This window comes from Pygocentrus nattereri, chromosome 25, assembly GCF_015220715.1.
Source record: "Pygocentrus nattereri isolate fPygNat1 chromosome 25, fPygNat1.pri, whole genome shotgun sequence".
NCBI lineage: Eukaryota > Metazoa > Chordata > Actinopteri > Characiformes > Serrasalmidae > Pygocentrus > Pygocentrus nattereri.
The window spans coordinates 17375278-17396958 of NC_051235.1; the positions used below are offsets into that span (position 1 = coordinate 17375278).

A 21681-nucleotide genomic window follows, 5' to 3' on the forward strand; every position below is an offset into this window, starting at 1 on the left:
CATTCTTTGAGTCTCATTCTTTTTCTTTTCAAAGGTTTAAATTGAAGGTTTAAAGTGAATCAGAATTTGTAACACATTTTCTTTCTGTACAGTGACATTTTTATGAGTGAAACTCAGTAACATGATCAGTTTTGATTTCAGGTTGACTTTAACACCTTAAGCACACTGTCTGGATGTCGAGGCTAAGATGGATATCCAATTATGGTTCCGAAACCTCAAACCTAAAAGCACAGCAGTAATACTGAGCACTTAACTGTGGTCACAATTTGACATGCATGTTCAAAATTGAACAAGAAGTATGTGGTCCTGGGCAAAAAAATTGCAAGAATAACTAGGAATTAAATTAACATGACTAATTAAGTATGTTCTTGTGAGAGTCTGGGGTCTTTTCTCAGAAATATATTTTGTGAAGTTATCGGAATCTATGGGTATTTCTGAAAAAAAGTTTCAAGTGCTGTTGATTTTTGGAAAAAAAATCTTTCTGCTGATTTGTGTCTAGCAGCTATGACAAAACTAAATTCTGGAGGCCCTTTAGAGAGTTTTTGCTCATTGTCTGTGTTATTTATCTGTTAGGAATGCAAAGATAAGTACCTGTATTAAAAAAAACAATAACCAATAATTAGTCCTTCTTTAGGGTTGGGTAAGTCTATCTAAATGATGTGGTTGGAAACTGACTGGTTGTGGTTGTGAACTGCAGCAAAACACTGTGGCACCACTACAGAGTCAATGGATGAATCAATGGAGGTGCAGTGATGAAGACAACTACATCAGAGCGTACAGGCTGACTGCTGTAAAAAACAAAGGCCAAAATTGGTATTGGCCTTTATCGTAACAGTCAAGCCCTAGGCCAAAGGGGTTTCAGGGTCAGTGTCATACTATCAGGTCAGCAAATTTCCATCACTGGCACAAAAATGCATAAACACACCTATCCTCCAAATGCATCTGTGCCTTCACTTCACAACACAGCCACCAGCCTGGCCTGCAGACACGGTGAACAAACTTGTATGTTCTTTTTTACATACCCACACAGACCCACACTTCCATAGAGATGTAAAATGAATAAATCAGACTCTGCATGCGTCTCCTCTCTGCTCTTCTTCAAAGAGAATGTGTAAGATGGTAGGGCGGGGCAGGCCTGATTTAAATTCTGCTGGAGTAAAAGGCAGCAGACAAGAGTCTCTCCCTGTAGGCAATTCTATACAGCACACCAAGACACACCAGACACTCAAAATTAACTACAAACACACAGTAAAGATCTGCCATTACTGAATCTTAAGAACAAAGCATCGTATCGGAGGAATCCAGAACTGTGTGGGAATGCTGGAAAATGCTATGTAGGTTGCATTTGCATGATCATACTCCTAAAATACATTTGCTGCGTTTAATATTAAAAATGCTATTTAGCACATTTCGAAGACTTCAACAACAGAAATAATACTTCTATTTCCACCAACATTTCACACAAATTCAAATATGGCTTGTTTTACTATCTATTTTATTTAAATTAAGGATTGTTTTTTTTTTCAGTCCAATTTGATATTTGAATTCCTAAACATTTTTTTTTTTTAATGCTCCACCAAAAACAAAAAAAATTCTTAAAAAACTCTTAAGCCTACAGACACACTGAATGCCTCCAGAGTCAGTGGTGCAGCATCTCAGACACAGATCACAAATGCATAGCAGATTATATGTGGTGCTAAGAATTCTGACCACTGCTACTACTGCATTTGTCTCCAAATCCATATTAAACACTTCCAGAAAGATGAAACGATGGAATCTTTGGAAGAGTCTCACCATCGTTTACTTGGTATGTGCAGGGCAATTTCATCTAAACCCTTTCTATACTGGGAGAGCACTAGCCAATAAACTTTTTCCATAACTGTATGACCATGGCTGATGCATCTGGGCTTGTAATATAACCCACTAAGAACTTGTTCGTCTTTCTTGTTGAGTTTATTGCCAGAGTTTTATTACTGAGATGTGTAAGATTTTGATTACAGACGCCCCCCGGATGCACAGTGAGAGCATCAGTATAAAAAGTGTTACATTTTATTCACTCTAATTGAGCTGGATTGACAATCAACATTCCTGGGAGAACTAATGATGTTGGTGTCAGAGTGCAAACAAAACCAGGAGCGTTAAATGGCTCAAAATGTTAATTATGAACAACACTAGTGCATAAACCATTGACATTTTAACCCTGAAAGTTTAACAAGAGCATGGTTTTTACTCTCTGTATGTACTACTCTGTAGAGTGGGATCATTAATGGTTCAAAGTAGTGTTGAACTATTTAGGTGTTAATTTAACAGTGCTGATTTTAATGCATAGTTCAATCCAAATATCACTAAGAAGAAATTAGTAAGATGAAAGATGAAACAAATAATAAGATGAAAGTAAGATTTGAACCTCAATATTTGCAAGTATTAAAGACAGCAACAGGTGAAACGTGTAGAATTTGTCATTTAGCATGCTAGCACTAGTATCTAGTACTTAGTCTAGTACTGGCTTAACTGATAAGATGCCACCGTGGTCTGAGTACATTTTCATTCATTCTAGTTTTGCGGTTCATGAGATAATGACGTTTAACAATTTTTAGCATGGCAATGGTCATCTTGGGTGAAAATATCAGGATGGCTTATGATGTGGTATGCGCGGTTGCTGTTGCAGATTCCATATTTATGTGATGACGTATTTAGGGCATTTTTATAACTGTAAATTTTTCCTAACTGTGACCAATTCAGCTTTAAATTTAAAATTAATATAACAGACAAGCCGCACCTATTAACAGCATGCAACAAGACGAGGCCAAAAAAATGCCAAAAAAATGCCAAAAAAAAAAAACCTGGAGAAAAAAATGTGCAGGGGAAAAGAAGGCGTGTTAAAATAAATATGTTCCAATAGGATTGCGGGGCCCACCCTAAACAGGAAGTCATCTGAGGTAGCTATAATCCGAGGAAGACTTAATCCCTAAGCGCATCGGGCAGGGCGTCCGGCTAAAACAGCATAAACAAGCTTTTGTTTTTATGGTGTCTACTGGAGAGAGCAGTGGAGCGTGTGTGTGTGTGTGTGTGTGTGTGTGTGTGTGTGTGTGTGTGTGTGTGTGTGTGTGTGCCGTCTGCAGAAGTGAATCTTCAAATACCCGAGAGAGCGCATGGCCCACTGACTGAATCACCAAACAAACCTCCAGAACAGGCCATGTGAATGCTACCATGGCTGTAAATAGTAAACAAAAACAACAACACAAATAAAAATCTAGCAATGGAGGAATGGGTCTATGTGCAAAAGCAGCTGTGATGACTGAAACAGTAATGGAAGCAACATACAAACACACCCACATTTATGCACCATATTAGCATACGCACACGTACACAATTTCATGGGACTATAGGTGGGCAATATGGCAATATGTTATTGTTACTGTGCTATATATTACATCATGATACACTTTTCCAAGCACATTGTGGGTATGGTCTGAACTGCACTGAACTGCATGTATCATGAAGAAACACGACAGATGCCCTTATCCAACTTTTCTCTCCTGCTACCGATTCCAATGAACTGAGTGCCAATCAGAGACCACTCTTCATTTAATTTCTAAAAAATGGGTAGTTGTGTACAAGCTATACACTTTAAAAATATATTTCTGAGGAGATTAGACATAAGATAATCCACTTGTAAAAGAAAAAAGGAAAAAAGTGAAAAAACGAGTTTCCAAAAATGAAGTCCAAAAACTTTTACTAATAAGATACTATATGGAGAAAATGGGACTCAAAACAACTGAGCAAAACCTGTTAGACCACTAAAACTGTCCCCATCAGATAAACAGTACTTAAAGCTTTCACCTTTGAGTGAAAGGAGAAAATTAAGCTCCACTCTAGCTTCAGATCTGAAAAAATCCACAGGTGTTTCTGTCCATCCTTCCACTGTGAGTCTGAAAGATTTCATATCTTGCACAAGGGAGAACTCCAAAAGGTTTAGTGCTTCACAAAAATTTGTTTAATTATTTGAGGAATAATCATTTGTTAAATATGTTAAATTATACTGTCCAAAGTGTACAAACTTGCACTGTTTGAATTTCATAATGACCTTGAATAACAAACAGTATCAAATGTAGATCAGTCACGTCTGACAACGTCCAATCTGTTTAATGAGGTCACCATGGGTACTGATACAGAGCCAGCAAACTGAATCAGTGCATCACTGTGGAAACAAAAACTACAGAAACTGGCAATAGATGTTTGTCCATTCTACCATTATCATTATTAATATATTTCAATAAGTTCCACCTTAAATTGTTTACTTTTCACAAACATTGCTAAACGGTTTAGCCCTCACAGTTTATCAAACCCTCTTTTTAAATGCGGCACAACTGTTTGTTTTGGTGCATTTCATCTGTTTCAACTTTAGCAAAATGTAATATCATGATATGTATTGTGTCTTCAGATATCATGACGGTATATTTCTGTCATATCGCCCACCCTTACATGGGACTCCACAGGCTGCGGCTAGGCAGCTCAACTTAAATCCTCTTGCTTCGTTTAACCCTTGCTTGTCCAGAGCCAGTGTGGTCACACTCAGAGCCCAGTCATACGCAGCCCTCCCCTCTCTCACCTTTCTAAGAATAGAGGTGTCTCTCTGTCTTTTCTATTAGTCTCTTTGTTGCTAAGGGAACGAGAGCCAATGAATGGCTAAAGTTATCAGCCACTGAGCTCTGTTAGCGGTACTGAGTGGGTGGGGCCGGGGGGGATAAAAAGTAAATAAAAATGGCCTCTAGATGCAGACGTCTCGGAGCCAACTGCGCTGCCCGATTTAGGAGAGGGAATACAAGAGGTGACGCACATAAGCGGAGATGGTAAACACACAGAGCGACTTGCGGATGCCATAGCATTAAGACTATGTATTTTCCATGACTGTAGTGCTTCTCTAAGAAAGAATACAACACCACTATAGGACAAATACCAACATCTTCTGAACCAGGTTGCAATAGAAAAGGAGACAACTATACATTTACACTGTAGATAATGTAAATCAACAGATTCCCTTAATTAAGAATGAGAGTTACATTTTAGATAAGCTGACATAGGGTTTTTTAGGCTAAATCCAAGAGTTGACATACCTGACATAATACTCCATTGTAAAGAAAGTGCATTTCCTTTCATTCTTCCATTCATTTTTGCTTTCTCTTAGCATTGTCTCCCCCATAAACTGCATCACTTTGGTAGTGGTGGGGTCAGTGGACATGCCTGATCACTTGGCATATAAGCATAAGATGTTCACTAGGGTTGGCTAATGTTCATTACCCACAATCTACATTTCTAGCATTTGGCAGACGTTCTTATCCAGAGCGGCTTATGATTTTTGATGATTTTACACAGGTAGGCCAAGGTGGTTAGGAGTCTTGCCCAAGGACTCTTATTGGTATAGTGTAGGGTGCTTGCCCTGGTGGGGGACTGAACCCCAGTCTACAGTGTAGAATGTAGAGGTGTTACCCACTACACTAGACTAACCACAATCTCTTGCGTTACATGGCCAAAAGTACATGGAGTAACACTCATTGTTAACAGGTGTATAAAATCAAGCACATAGCTATGCAGTCTCCACTGGCAGTAGACTGGGTGAGTAGAATGGGTCGTATTGAAGAGCTCAGAGCTTGAAATATGGCACTGTCATAGGGCGCCACCTTTGCCTCAGGTCAGTCTGTGAAATTTCTGGCCTGCTAGATCTGCCACAGACAACTGTAACTGCTATTATTGTAAAACGGAAGTGTCTATGGCCCTCCTCCATCATTTACTATTCGCACTATGCATTCCAGTGAAAAATAAATATGAGCCAACCCTAGTAGACATAATAAGCCAATACTGCTGAGTGATCAGACATGTCTACTTGCTCCAGAACTTCAGAGTCAGCACCCACCACAACATAGTGATGCAGCTCATGGTAGAACAAATGCTAAGAGAAACCAAAGATGGCTCAAAGAATGAATGGAAAAACTGTACTTTCTTTACAATGGACTGTCATATCAGTGGATGCTATTCGCTTTCATGTCTGGTCTGGGGGTGTTTTTCAGTGTTCCAGTGAAAGGTGATGTAAATACTACAGCATGGAAAGACATTTAGGATTATTACACATTTCCAACTTTTTGGCAACAGTTTGGGGAAGGCCCTTCCTCTTCCAGCATGACTGTGCCCCTGTCTGCAAAGTCAACAAGGACATGCCAAAGTCAACCTCATAAATGCCCTTTTGACTGACTGGGCATAAATTCCCACTCCAACTCCAAAATTAACTCCAAAATCTGGTGGAAAGCCTTCCCATAAGTGTGGAGGATGTTACATATGCAAAGGTGGGGAGGGCAATTCCATATTCATGTAAATGGTTCTGGAATGGAATGTCCAAGAAGTTCATACAGGTGTGATGGTCAGAAATTCACATACGTACATTTGGCCACATAATGTACTGGACAACTGAGATTTTTATTAAAACAAAAAGGCTGTCTAATGTAAAAGCTCAGGGCTTAACTGATATGAAAATGTTGTGGCCAATACTGATAAAGATTTTAAGAGGCTAAAAAGTTTGATAACTCATATCAGCGCAGCGTGATATGCACCTGGAATCAATTTTTGTTTTAGTAAGTCTGCAGTAAATCATGTAAACTGTGCAAATGACAGCACACTGCATGTTCATGAGGAGAGGGATTTAAAAAGGTGGTGTGAAATAGTGGAGCCGTCAACAAGCTAAGTGACGAAGAGACAGCCGTGGTAATAAACAATAAGACAGACAGTGCATTTTATTTTGTGCCCACATCAATAAACAGTTTGCTCTGTGCTTCCAACAGAACATGCAACCAGCTTCACTTAGAATATTTCCACTGATTTCAAAGTGATTCTCCCCCAGATTCATCTGCAAAAGTGCAAAAGGCTCAGGACAGACTTCATTTCACACTGAAAACTCCATAAAAGTTTAAAACCAAAGGTAATCTCTTACCCCAATATTCATGTTTTAAAGATAAACTCAAAAGAAAAGTAGAATCAAAAGAAAATGCAAAAAACCCTGGTGGAAATCCATGGAAATCAAAACAAGTACGCTCTTGCAGAGTACTACTACTATGGCATGAAAGTTTAATGGAAGTTGGCTGATGCAAGAGCAAGAGTGAAATGGCAACATTGTGCAGAGGTCAACAAGGGCACAGGGGAGGGAAGGGGCCGGGAGAGAAGGACAGCGCATTAGCCTTGTTCTTTAACCGGAGGGAATTTTGTGTGACACTTTGCTCCTCATGGACCATCAACAGGCCAACGTCTCCGTCTCTCTCACCCACACACAGCCTGTCCCTATTTCACTTCATGTGCACTTCCTTCATTTCAAGTGCAAATCACTAAGGGGCAAAGTCACTTTCTTCTTTTTCTCTAACTTTTGAGGCCATGTTCCACAATGCAATGTGTAAGTGCTAAGGGTATGAATTGGTGGTGTCTAAAAGTAACCCTAATGACCTTAAATAAGAACCTTTATTACTGGTAAAATCAGCTGTTACTATATGTTATGACGCTGTATAGCATGTGGTGTCATATTAACAAAAATGATTGGCGTCTGTCATGATAATTATCGGAAGTGGTACAGATACATTACTGAATGAAATCTTTCAAGACAACTTCATGACAGCATGTAACATCTGTCGTGACATGTTTATGGCACGGTTATGTCAACGGTGTTTAACAGGGTTAAGTAAAGTGCTCAGTTATTTCAGTTACACTTGGCACTTTGGCACAATTGTCATTTTTTTCATCATTTCGAAAGACAATGCTACGGTTGGCGGTTGGTGCAGTTGGCACATGCTAGTGGGTATTTCCTGCGTCTTTCTGTTGTTTTGCTGTATCATGCACATTTTGTGGGATGTTGTGTTTTTTAGTGGTATCTAACCTGTAATGGAAACGTCCTTGATCGTTGTATCCCATTCTGATACTTGGTGTAACATAGGAGGCATTGGGGCAGGATGCAAGTGCGAGTTGCTTTTATTTAAACACAATTCAGAAGCCAAAAACACAGTAGCAGAGGTGAACGGAACAGATAAATCCATGACAAGACAAAACAAAGTAAACAGAACTAAACAAGAAACAAAACCCACAACAAGAGAAACAGGCAACAGCAAAAGGGTATATAGACACAATGCAAGACAAAGGGACTATGTACACGGGTATAAATACTAACAGAAAACAAGAAAGACCTGAGACCAATGAGAGGGCGAGGCTAAGATACAAAGAACAGGTGAAGACAGGGCAGGACAGGGGAGGAGCCAACATGACAACAAAAGCACATGTCAAAAGAAAACAAAGGCACATGGCAGATATAGAAAAACACACAGCACTAGGAAACCAAGAAAAAGGCAAAAACAGAAAGACCAGGACAAAGAGTGAACGGATATTACACTTGGCATGTCCCTCATAGAAACCTTGAAAGAGCTCTACATGACAGACGTATTTTTTTGTTGACCCACTGGTACTCAAACTGTTTGAATGTGTCTGCGCTGACCGGCACAAACAAAGTGTCTTAATCACTATTTCTAATTATCATTAGCATTCAAATAATTTGTTAAGTGTTTTGACACTTTGCTGTAGGCCAATTTGATTTCTGGCCACATCTGACAATTTTTGGCTGACAAATTTGAACTGAAAACAAGCTCTGATTTTCCACATTTATCTAGAGAAGGCTGGCAGACAGGATGAAGGACATGTCTTTAGTAATTCAGTGTGCACCATTGTGCTAGATGATGTAACCGATTTGATTGAATGAAACCAAGACACACAGTCTGCTACAGAGGCAGAGATATTTTGTTTGTTTTTGCGCATGAGGTGCCTTGTGTTTTATGCAACCCAGTGCTGTAGTTTCTCTTCCCAAAACTCTCATGCAATAAGAAGGTGCCAGCCAGACGCCAGCAGAAGCTGATGAAAAAGACATTTTCACCACATCGCAAAATACAGCTTCATGCCATTTCCATCTTTAACAGAAGCAAGTGGAAGAAGGCTGACGGATCTGCGGCTAAGAGTTTCTGACAGGGCAAACCACAGGGTGTGTCCACCTGCCTGCCAAACTGTGAAGCAATCCTCTCCTGATGCTGACGCATACTGATCCCCTTTTATTCACCAGCATAAATAATGTAAAGTATACCAGGCTGCAATGATGGAGGCTGACATTTTCCCTTTCAAAACCCACACTGACCTTCAGCAGGCCAATTATACAAAAACCCTGCCTCTCGACTTATGGGGGCTCTCTAGACCCTGGACTCATTTGTAGCAAACTTGTCAGACTAATACGGCTGCTATAAGAAGCAGCTTTTGCTTTTCATATGACCATAATAAATATTTCATAACGAACATGATTAGATTTTTATTAGGGGAGCTGATCGTAGCCCATTCCTTTGCTGATGTTTGAGACGTACGTGCCTATGCTTAACCCTTCGAAGTCAAGAGGCACTGCTGTTGTTTTGATATGCTATTAAAATGCTTTCATAATTAATTAGTTAATTATGTAAAAATTACACTTACATTTGGTTTACATTATGTATCAACATGTTTAAGTCTGCACTTGTGACTTTTTCAAGTTTGTTTCAATATCAAAAAATTATAACATTTATGCATAATGAACAAGAATGTTCTCTTTCTGCAAAACAAGGCTGTCAAATCAAATTCTAATTAAAAAAAATAGTTATTGATCTTTTGTATCAACATAAATGTTGTATGGACAATTTTTTGACATTTTTTCCACTTCAAAGGCAAAGACTGAGAAATACAATTGTAACATTTATATAAAAATATATTGATATTAATTAGGGATATACAAATATGGGTATTGTAGGCAGATACATGCATGAAATATTACAAATGTTGGCACCGACCCACAGTAGTCCATGTACATATTTGGCAATGGCAAAAACATTTATAAAATGTAGAAACTGGGATGACGTCGACTTGAATTTGCATGATGCAGTAGTTAAATGTGAAAATGCATCGCACAGTCACTGTCACTGTCTGCTCTGTCAAGTTCTGCTATGTTTAATATAAATATGTTTAATATAAATATTAAAAACGTGATTCCAATACTAGTGTGCATTAATATAAAATTACATCTTGGTGTCACTGGCAATAAGTGTGACTTTTGAGAGTTTATTATGCCCTACCACACTATATGCCCGTATGCCCTCAGCATTCCCTCAAATTCGAATACTACTGAATACTACTGAGCTAGAATCATGTACATTCAGCCAAGTTTCTTGCTTATGTAATACATGTAGTGACTGGCTAGTTTTCAGCTAAACTGCAACTTCAATTTTCACCATTAAAACTCAATTTAGTAAATAGCAATACTGACACTGATATTCAAACCTCGAGTAATATTTCTGATACTTAAACTGATCCAAATTTTTTGTTCTTTAAAAACTAGTAAGCTTTAAACAATATTAAATATTTTATATATTTAAACACAGTAGAATTTGATTTGAACTTCTCACTCTACTGATATGATTTGGTGAGTGGTAAGTTTTATTTGACCTAATTCGCTGTACCAGCATCATAACCCCCAAGTTTCTGTAGTTTAATGCGGATATATTTAAACATTCAGCCAATCGGTTAATACTCAGTTCTTTAGGGAAACAACATACTCACCAAAATGCCGTCCACCTTTGATTGAACGGATTTGCTGGGGAAAAAAGAGAGAAAGAAAAGTAATGTTAGCATGACACAAGTGTAATTTGAGGAACGCTCAAAGCTGTCTTTATTAATAAACTAGTGGCACGTGAAGTATGCTCCCACCCGCCAATCCGCCCCTGGCTGGCTCAGAACAAGATATATCCACAGGAACATATGCTGTAACAAAAAAAGAGCTCTGATGTTCCATCACACTAAAGCCCTATTAATATTCCCACCAGCCAGACCTTGGTAGTCATTAAGGAGGAGACTGAATGGACCATTATGAACTAGTATGGAATCAATACACTGTTGTGGAATGATTCAAGGTCTGATTTGGACCTGTGGCAATGTAAAGCTGGTATGTACACAGAGTTTACAGAACCTGGCTGCATTCTTTGGAAGTCATTTAGTTGGTCTGTGCTGAGTGTGAAAGCCAACAAACAAGTGCCCCCACCACAACTTCCCAAATAGATTGGATGTTCCATTACAGTCCATCATGTGGACACTGACATACTCACTTAAAAAAAAAACACTGAGGTAATGATGTCTTTAACATTTTAAAAGTGAAGTGTGCAGATACACTCCACAAATTATACAAGTACAGAATGAACAAAATATCTAATACTGGTGAGAGAAATGGTCATATTTGGAGTGCATCCCTCAGTAACCAAAAAGGAATTGTTTGCATCGTGTCCAAGGCAGCTAACAAACATGTACTCTGGCCCACCAAGGCAGGGCAGTTTTACTTCTATAACACATTTCAGACACTATTTCATAACCCAATGGGCATAACATGGGCAATCAAATCAAGAAATATAACAAACAAAAAGATTTTTGAAATGAAAAGATAATAAAATAATAAGATACAGATAAAAAGATGTTAGGTAAAACAAAAGAGATAAACTGTAGAAATGTACTAAGGCCTCAAAACACATACGAAATAAAGGTTTTCAACTTAGATTTAAGAGGGGATTGTTTAATATTTAATAATTCATAGACCATTTAAAGTTTACTGTCACATGCTGCATGCTACAGAAACCAGGAGTCGCAATATCTACTATGCAAATATAGGCATTTTCTTTACTATCCAAAAGAACCAGTGAATCTCCATGTATCTTCTGAGTTTTTATATTTAATGTTGTTAATATGATAACATAGCGGTAGATCTGAAAAAATAAGTTCTTCTGGTCTGTTTTACCTTACAACATCTTACCTTACGTACCCCTCCGCCACACACCTTTTTTTAGGCTAAAACCTAATTGCAAAACTATTGTAAAAGCATTTCTCAAGCAGTGCATTTCTAGGCAGTGAATGCTTCAGGTGTCTGGTTCCTATTACTACCACTCTTGTTGCAAAGCTGAATCTGTGAGATTCTCTAGAAAAGAATCAAGTAATTATGCAGGAATGTTGAATAATCAGTGGAATATAGTGGCAAAATTTAAAGCATATCTAAGATCTAGGTTTTCTAGGTTTGGTTAACACTCATTAAGTATATCAGTATGTTTTGGTCCTGATTTATTTATTCACTCAGCGAGCACTTTATTAGGAATACCTGTACACCTACTCATCCATGCAATTACCTAATCAGCCAATCATGTGACAGCTGTGCAATGAATAAAATTGCGCAAATGTAGACCGGCACATCAACCAACAGAATGGGGAAAAATATGATCTCAGTAATACGGACCTGGTATAATTGATAAAGCCAGAGGGGCTGGCTTGGGTATTTCTATTATTAAAAAAACAAGACATCCAATGAACAGCAGTTCTGCGATGAGAGAAATGAAGAACATCAAGACTGGAAAGACTGGTTTGAGCTGACAGAAAAGCTATGGCAACTCAGATAGCCACTCTGAACAATTGTGGTGAGCAGCGTCTCAGAAGCATCTCAGAATGCACAACACATCACACTTTGACGTGGATGGGCTACAACAGGAGAAGGATCACCAAAACTGGACAGCTAAAGACTGTGAATCTCGATTTCCGCTAAGGCACACTGATGGTAGGGTCAGGTGCCTTTTTCTTTGCCGCCCAACCTGTCTTGTGTCAACAGTACAGGCTGATGGAGGTGGTGTAATGCTGTAGAGAATGTTTTCTTAGCACACTTCATCATTGCTTGATTGTCAAAGCCTATTTGAGTATTGCTGATGACTATGTGCATCCCTTCATGGCCACAGTTTACCCAACTTCTAATAGCTGCTTCCAACATGATAATGCACCATGTCACAAAACAAAAGTCTCTGAAGCTGACTTCAAGAACATGACAATGAGTTTAAGGCTCTTCAGTGGTCTTCCCATTCATTGGACTCCAAATTTAGCTACTCTTAATGTGGAATTCCACCGATTTTTCAACATTTCTGCATAATTACATCATTAAGTCGTAAACAAAGTAACTTAGAATAGTTTGATGTGAAATGTACAATGCTACAGAATCCAATAGAACACCTTTGAGATGCACCAGAATGGGAGGTTCGCAGCATGAAAGTGCACCTGAAAAAGATGCAAGGACTGCATGATGTAATCATGTCAGCATGAACCAGAATCACAAAGGAATATTTCCAACATCTTGTGGAATCCAGAACCACAAACAATTAAGGCTGTTTTGAGAACAAAGGCAGGCACTACCTATTATTAGTGTAGTGTTCCTAATAAAGTGCTTGGAGGGTGTAAATAAGCAGCAGCACTTTAACATCAATACAGTAACTACCTGGAAGCCAATGTATAGACAGAACTGGACTCAAAATGCACTAGAATCAGAACTTTCAAAGTGCCATTATGAATGCCAACAAAGTGCAACAAAATTGGTCTTTTTAGGGAGACCAGCTGACAGATCATTGCAATACTTGAGCCTACAGAAGATAAAAGCCACAGGTTTTTCTATATCTTACTTAGACATGAAACAAGCAACATCTGACAGTGCTAAGAGTTATTTATAACTGTGCTACCACAATACGATTTTCTTAGTATTTTGTTGTCCTTGGCACACTTCTCAAATTAGACATCTAGTCTGCCCTGGTCTTGACCTCTATAGGAGGCTTACCTATCTAAAACTGAGAAGTGAGTTTTAATAAGCTGTTGCTACACAGCACTGATCAAAGTCACGATAATCTGCAACTCGAGGTGGTGCTGCCAAGCAGGGTCGTACTTGGCTGTTACTAAGATAAATCAGGCAGGTCAAAACCAAGCAACCTGTAAACAAGCCAACCTGGACAGGTAATCCTAGCTGGAGCATTATTTCTTGGCCAGGCCTTAATTGTCTTCCCCCATCTGAAATGAGCGACGAGAACTTTAATGAACTGTTACTGGGTGAGTTAGGCTGGGATTGTTGATGGGTAGGGTTGGCACGGGTAGTCCTCATTAAGCCGTCTCCAGGTAAACCTGGGGCGGCTATGGCACTGTGGTGACACATTCGCCCCCTGTTGCCAAGCAGAGTGAGCCTGTGAATGGACGACGTTTTGAAAACGTCACTTCCTTGAGGCAATAATATCGCCACTCCTGGCCAAATCAAGCGCTGACTGGGGGGCTTCTTAATGAGATAAGCCTTTAATCACTCACGCCAGGCCATAGCACTTTTGGCACAGCCATCACTGAGCTTCATGGACACAATTAGCCCTGGGGGAGGGGACTGCAGCTCAGCAAAACCAATTGGCGTATTGTGGGATTATATCCAATCACCAAAGTCAAACAAACATTCAATTACGATGCCTAATATCCCTGCACTCGCTGATTCAAGCTGCTCTTGTTCTGAAGCAGTGATCGTGTACAACTAAAAATATGTGCTTGATACAATTAGATAACTTAGATAATAAGACTGGCCACTATTACTAAATCAGCATACTATAAAAAATGTATACTACAGTGACTTTCACCTCCCTTAAAAATGTATTCTGATTTTTGATTACATCATTGTGCACCAGCAGGCTGAGAAAATAACATGTTGTACTCGGAAATACATCACAGTATGAATAAATTATGAACAATAACATTTACAATTTAAAATTTCATAAAATCTTGCATATTTTGTGTTAATGTTTTACCATTTTAAATAATGTTCTTAGTTTTTCCATTTTAATTCTGCAATGATCTCAGGGAATTTTGGGATAGCTAGTTTTATTTATTTTATCAGCTTCCAAAGGCCATAGTAAAATACAATAATACACCTTAAGTTAGTTATTCGTACATATACTGGAACTGAAACTAAGTATAATATTTAATTTTCCACAATAAGTTCTGTGAGTGGAGTCCAATATGAGATCAGCTCTTTGTTCACACATTTAAATTTAATATTTTACTTAAATACCCAACCCTTCATAATGCATGACAAGAATTTTATCATGACCATCATGGAGTATGGAAATTGTGATAGGAGGCAGGTTGCTGGATGATGAAATCAGCCCATCTGTGTTGTCAGAGTCATAGCATTTAGATTTCAGTTCAAAAGTAGGTGACTGATGATATAATAGTGAAGTCCAGACCAACATCTGTGTTAAATGTCTTGGTCAAGGGCATAATGGCAGTTCAAACTTCCAAAGCTGTAATGATTGCGAGGGGTGTCACAAAATATTTTTAACCCCAAAACAGGGTTGCACTGTGGTATTCAAGTATTAAAGGACTGCTATATATTATTAATAATTACAATACCTTTCCCTAAAATCACGAAAGTATAAAATGAGACACTTACAAACGGTGCATTGAACCATTTTATACAATATTATGAGAAAATTGTAAATGTTAAACTGAAGGTCTTATTAAAAAGTGTATTTTTTGGTGATGATTAACTGATCTTAATTAATCAAATTATCTTTTTAAATATCCCCCAGCTTCCAAAACAGAATGAACAGTCGCTCGGATCCTGTCTGTGATTTTGAGGCTAACCACGCCCCTCCCCCCCAGACCCAACTCCAGCTGGCCGCATGTGCTTAGGTCACGAAAAAACATAAACAAGGGCTAGAAAGAGAGAGAGAGAGAGAGAGAGAGAGAGAGAGAGAGAGAGAGAGAGAGAGAGAGAGAGATGTGGGTAGAGAGAGAGAGAGAGAGAGAGAGAGAGAGAAGGGTGGGTAGAGAGAGAGAGAGAGAGAGAGGTTTAACTCAGACATTTCATCAAAAATGGGCCACAATGAACTATTAGAGTTGGCGATATGAACTCTAGTTACTATGACATCTGAACAATAACAATATAATATTATTATTAAATAATAAAATAAAATAAAACAATTCATAATCCCATCATAGGTCTCTTAGTTACAACTACATGTTATGTTTTCTGTTATGAGTTTATGAGAATTATTTAAGCATGTTGAATTTATCTCGGGCCAGGGCTCCATGTTTTACTGTATGTTTTAATGTATATGGTAAAACACTTCCATTGAAACAATATGACAGTAGTACTCACTTATATAAGTTAAGTGATACTTTTTTGATCCCACAACCGGGGAAATTCCACCTCCGCATTTAACCCATCTGTGAAGTGAAACACCACATACACGCTAGTGAATACACACACACTAGGGGGCAGTGAGCACACTTGCCCGGAGCGGTGGGCAGCCCTATCCACGGCGCCTAGGGAGCAGTTGGGGGTTAGGTGTCTTGCTCAAGGACACCTCAGTCATGGACTGTCGGCCCTGGGGATTGAACTGGCAACCTTCCGGTCACAGGGCCAGCTCCCTAACCTCCAGCCCACGACTGCCCCAAATATATCCCACTAGGGACGGAAAGATCTGCCAACATTCCTTTGATTTAGCCCAGAGTGACAGCCAATCAATGACGCAAATTATGTGAGTCAAATTTCTCCACATGTGCGGACAGAAAATATTTAGGTACTTTTGCTGTTTTAAGGTTGTTCTACCAAATTAACCCATGTTTAGTCCTTTTGCCTGGGAGGTTAACTGTTGCGTCATCCCATCCCAGCCCTCAATCAACATCGCTCAATAGTGCAACTGGTATCAACGTTTATTGCTCCATCTTAACATCTTTATAGCATTTGGCAGATGCTCTTATCCAGAGTGACTTATACAGGTAAGTGAAGGTAGTGTTAGGAGTCTTGTCCAAGGACTGCAGGTGACTGAACCCCAGTCTGCAGCATTGAAGGCAGAGGTGTTACCCACTACACTATACCAACCACTACTATTATGAGGCTGTCAGAGAGAAAGAGACGGAGACAGACAGCAAGGCTAATGCAATGGCTAGGGTTTTCAGTATAGGTTTCCCAGAGTAGGGGGTAAGTGAGGATAGTGTGTCCGGCGCAGGACTGAAGCCCAGACAAGTGCTGACGGATGGCAGTCAGACATCTCACAAAGGCTAACGCTCAGCATGACCTACATGGCTATGTGCTCTCTTTCTCTCTCTCTTTCTCTCTCTCTCGCTGCTAAGTGGACTCACTGCACTCAGCTCCTGTGGTGATGAACCTCGTAACCTCTAAGCCCACTCACACACATAAACAACCTGAGAGAATCTACAGGGAGCAAAATACTGTATGCACACATATGTATAAGATTACATGTCTGAAGACTACAAGTAGATACAAGTACAACAAGTAAATACACTATAAGTGTAAATCACCTTTGTAGTTACTACTGCTGGGAAAACCAACTTATTCTAACCAACTTATCTAATTCTTACCCGCATCGCTGTTCTCTCTTGAAAGATTCTAAATCAATTCACAAATATTTAAGGCAGCCTGGATTGGAAGAGCAGGATCTCACTAATTCACGCATGTTTACTGACACAAGTTGTTCATGAATTTTATGTATATGGAGTAAAAAGCCCAAAACTATAGTAAACATACCATACATTGTGTGCACAATTATTAGGCAAGTCTTATTTTTGAGGTTTATTTTTATTAATCACCAACTACAGTGCTCTCGTTTCATCCAAAATGTTAATAAACCTCAAACATGAATGTTTAAGAAAGTAAAGTATATCTATATGTGCACAATTATTGGGCAACTATTATTGTGCAGAATTATTACGCAGCTAAATGAAAAACACATTTTCCCATCTCACGTTTTTTATTTTCATCTGTTCAAGTGAGAATTATAAACAAACAACTCAAAGCTTTCCGATGAACATTTGACATATTAAAAGAATAAAAATAAAAAATCAGTGACCAATATAGCCACCCTTCTTGTCAATAACAGTGATAAGCCTTCCATTCATGGAGTCTGTCAGTTTCTTGATCTGTTGATGATCAACTTTTTAGGCAGCAGCAACCACAGCCTCCCAGACCCTGTTCAGAGAGGTGTACTGTTTTCCTTCACTGTAAATCTCCCATTTAAGAATTGCCCACAAGTTCTCAATTGGGTTCAGGTCAGGTGAAGAAGGGGGCCATGTAATAAGTTTTTCATCTTTAACGCCTTTACTGGCGAGCCATGCAGAGGAGTACTTGGATGCATGTGACGGAGCATCGTCCTGCATAAAAATCATCGTCTTTTTGAAAGATGCAGATTCTTCCTGTACCACTGCTTAAAGAAAGTGTCTTCTAAAAGCTGGCAGGAGGCTTGGGAGTTGATTTTGAGCCCATCTTCAACCCGAAAAGGTCCAACCAGCTCATCTTGGTTCGTCTGACTCGAAGTGGAGCTCTGTGCCCGTTACTGATCCAGCCACAGGCCCATTCATCTGATCCGTCAAGAGTCACTCTCATTTAATCAGTCCATAAAACCGCTGAAAAATCTTGTCTTCAAATCTTCTTGGACCAGTCTAGACACTGCAGCTTATGTGTCTTGTTCAGTGGTGGTTGGGTTTCAGCCTTCCTTACCTTGGCCATGTCTCTGAGCACTGAACATCTTATACTTCTTGATACTCCAGCTAGGTTGCAGTTCTGGAATATGACAGAACTGGAAGATAATGGGTTCCTGGTAGCTTCACGCTTGATTCTTCTCAAATCCTTGGCAGTTAATTTGTGTCTTTTTTTCTCAACACGTTTCTTGCGACCCTGTTGACTATTTCCAACAAAACGTTTGATGGTTCTGTGATCATGCCCCAATATCTTGCCCCAATAGCAATTTCAAGAGTTCTGCATCCTTCTGTGAGACTTTTGGTAATTTTTGATTTTCAGAGTCAGTTCAATCTCTTTTTTGGCCCATTTTGTCTAAAGAAAAAAGCTGCCTAATAATTATGCACACCTTGATATAGGGTGTTGACCTCCTTAGGCCACACCCTCCCTCATTACACAGATACACATCACCTGCTATGCTTAAATCCATTAAGCATTCAAGTTTATCCAGCTTGGAGTTAGAAAATATGCCTAAAATTTATAATATGGTCAAAATACTCACTTGCCTCATAATTGTGCACACAGTGTACATAGGAACATAACAACCAGCTCAGCAGATGTCAACCAGCTCACAGGCTAATACATTGATATTTGGACTTCGGCTTTAAGTTTAACCATTTACTGAAGGACTTACTGGAGAGTCGCAGCATAAAGTAAAAACTATGCTGTAGGTTTCCCAAAGTGCAATTCTCAGCATTTTCTGTGTAGTTAAGGAGCCCTGATGGCTCAGATGAGTTGTAACATTGTAAAATATAACACCTTATGGTTTCCCACAAGCATCTATTGCCGAATTGCAGAGCAAATCGGATGTAATGAAACAAAACACCTTGTATATTTTTGTAAAGCACATGAACTAGATATGGCTTTAGAACTCACAAGTCTGATGTTTCTTCAGTAAGGGGCACTATTAGCATGCAGATCGCTTTTGTGTGTGTCATTTAAAGTGAAGAATCATATTTTGCAGTTTTCAGAAAATGCTGTTATTAATCTTTAATATGTGATTTTCAGTAAAGATCTTAACTAAATCAGTTCATGTTAAAAAACCATATTTGTATATGGCCTCCATTATGATCATAACGTTGGCTACAGAAATTGGGGCAATTTCTGTTTTCAAATGCTTTAAAAATGTTTAAAAAGTTTCATCAATGGTTTTGATATGACAGAAATAATATCTTGTAAAAACCAGATCAGTATTGTTTTAGGTTAGAGGCTCCACAATGGTTCATTCTGTTAGAACACTGTTTAGCATATGAGCCTTAAGCTCTAGCATGCTTTCATTAAGCATAAGAATCTGAAGCCATTTACCAAAAACTCAACTGTTTTAGCATTTACCTTTCAGAAAAGCCTGAAAATGACATAAATGGGTGAATGTAGCTTAGCAGTGGGCATGGCTCAGGACGTTTGGGTTTAATTTCTGCTGATGGCACATGCTGTTATGGTACTGATCAAGTCACTAGGCTATCTTGCCCCCTCTTTATGTAAAGTTGGCTAAGGAAAATGTTTTGGACTAAACCACACATGTGAAATGAACTGGGAGATTTATTCAAACTGTTATTAAATGAATCCCATAAATGTATACAGACCCACACAATTCTTAACTCCCATAACTATATACACAACAAGTTTAAAAGTATCAGACACCCCTTCTACTTAGTGAATTCAGGTACTCTGAGGTGCATTTATTGCTAACACAGGTATTCAGTTGTCCACAATGGCCTGTATAATCCCCATAGAAAAAGCACGGCCAATAAAAAGGACGCACTTGAGCAACAGCACATAAGCCTGAGATCACCATGCCCAATGTTAAGCATCAGCTAGAGTGGTATAAAGCCCACCAGCGCTGGGTTGTGGGGAAGTGGAACTGAGTTCTTTGGAGTGATAGAGCTCCAGCTAATATCTCTGGGATAAGTTGGAGTCATGTTTTTGATCCAGAATTAATCATCCAACATCAGTACCTGAGCTCATACTCTGACTAATGCTCTTGTGACTGCAATCAAATCCTTACAGAAATGCTCTAAATGAAAAGAAATGCTTTCCCAGAAAAGTAGAAGCCATAATTCCTTATTAATATCCACAACTTCAGACAAGCAGGTGTCTGCAAACCTCTGTGCATATAGTGTCACTTACATATTAATTTCACAATAGTTCTTGAATGGTTTATAGCCTCTACTATATAAGAAGTCTCATAATGAATAACACAATAATAAGCTTTAAATTCAGAGAGAAAGCTGATCTGATTATCCAAGCCATTTCTTTGGCACCAGTATAAATCCCCTCATTGGCTTCTTACTAAGGAACAACCCATCTTTTGCCAATCAGCTCCATTACAGTTGGGTAGTATCCCGACACCTGCTAAAAAGCATTAACCAACTACGAAGAAGCTATTAGCAGGGAACAGAATAAGGCTGGCCTATAGCCAGCAGTTTCATTTACCAAAGAGCTGCTGAGCTGAGATGGGCTGGGCTGTGGTGTGTGGAACAGAGAGAGAGAGAGAGACGCTGGCGAGCTTAAGTGAGTTTTTATGTACCTATCAGAAAGCATAACCACAGTAATGAATGATGAGTGACTCCCTTTCTGTTCTTTTGTCTTTTAGGGAAGAGGCCATTCTCGCTTTGTTGAACAATGTCACAACATTCAGTGGAATGTCCTGCCCCATTTCTCAAATTTAAAATCGAGACTGCCAGCTCTGAGTGACTTATTGAGACACACACACACACACACAGGCGTCCTTAGCACATAGTGTGTGTAAAGGAGTTGCCAATTCCAAAATATAGCCTATGAAGTAATGAGATGAACAGACAAGACGACTAATATACAGTGCTGTGCAAAAGTCAGACACCACCCTTTTGTTTCTTCAATATCCAGTCAAAACAGCCAATAAGTAAAAGTTTTTCAATGTCAGAAAAAAAGCAGGAAACTCATTTTTAACAGAAATTACACAAAGTCCACCCATCAAATGTATCAGAACAATATCAGATGTATCAGTGTTTAATTTGTCCTTACTTTTGTGCACCTACTGCTGCTTTAATTCCATTATTCCAATCTTAAAACCAACGAGTTACCTCGCAGTTAACCTCGCAACAAAAGTTGTTCCCAAAGGAGCCACTGATGTTGTTTCCCTTTAAAGAGCCAAACATTGCAAGACCTGCTAGAGCACCAAAACTGTCACCATCAGATAAATAGTACTTAAACCTTTCATTGTTTAATTTGAGGAGAATATCAAGCTCCGCTCTTGC

At 39.0% G+C, this 21681-nt stretch overlaps 1 protein-coding gene across 1 annotated transcript in view; it reads right to left on the reverse strand.

Annotated features, from left to right (window-relative positions):
• The window catches only part of rfx7a (regulatory factor X7a), a 43684-nt gene that overhangs the window by 12578 nt on the left and 9425 nt on the right, over positions 1-21681 (reverse strand). Inside the window, exon 2 of the mRNA XM_017706205.2 lies at positions 10651-10684. Within this exon, the coding sequence (XP_017561694.2) occupies positions 10651-10684 (34 nt within the window). The remainder of the gene's footprint in view (positions 1-10650; positions 10685-21681) is intronic.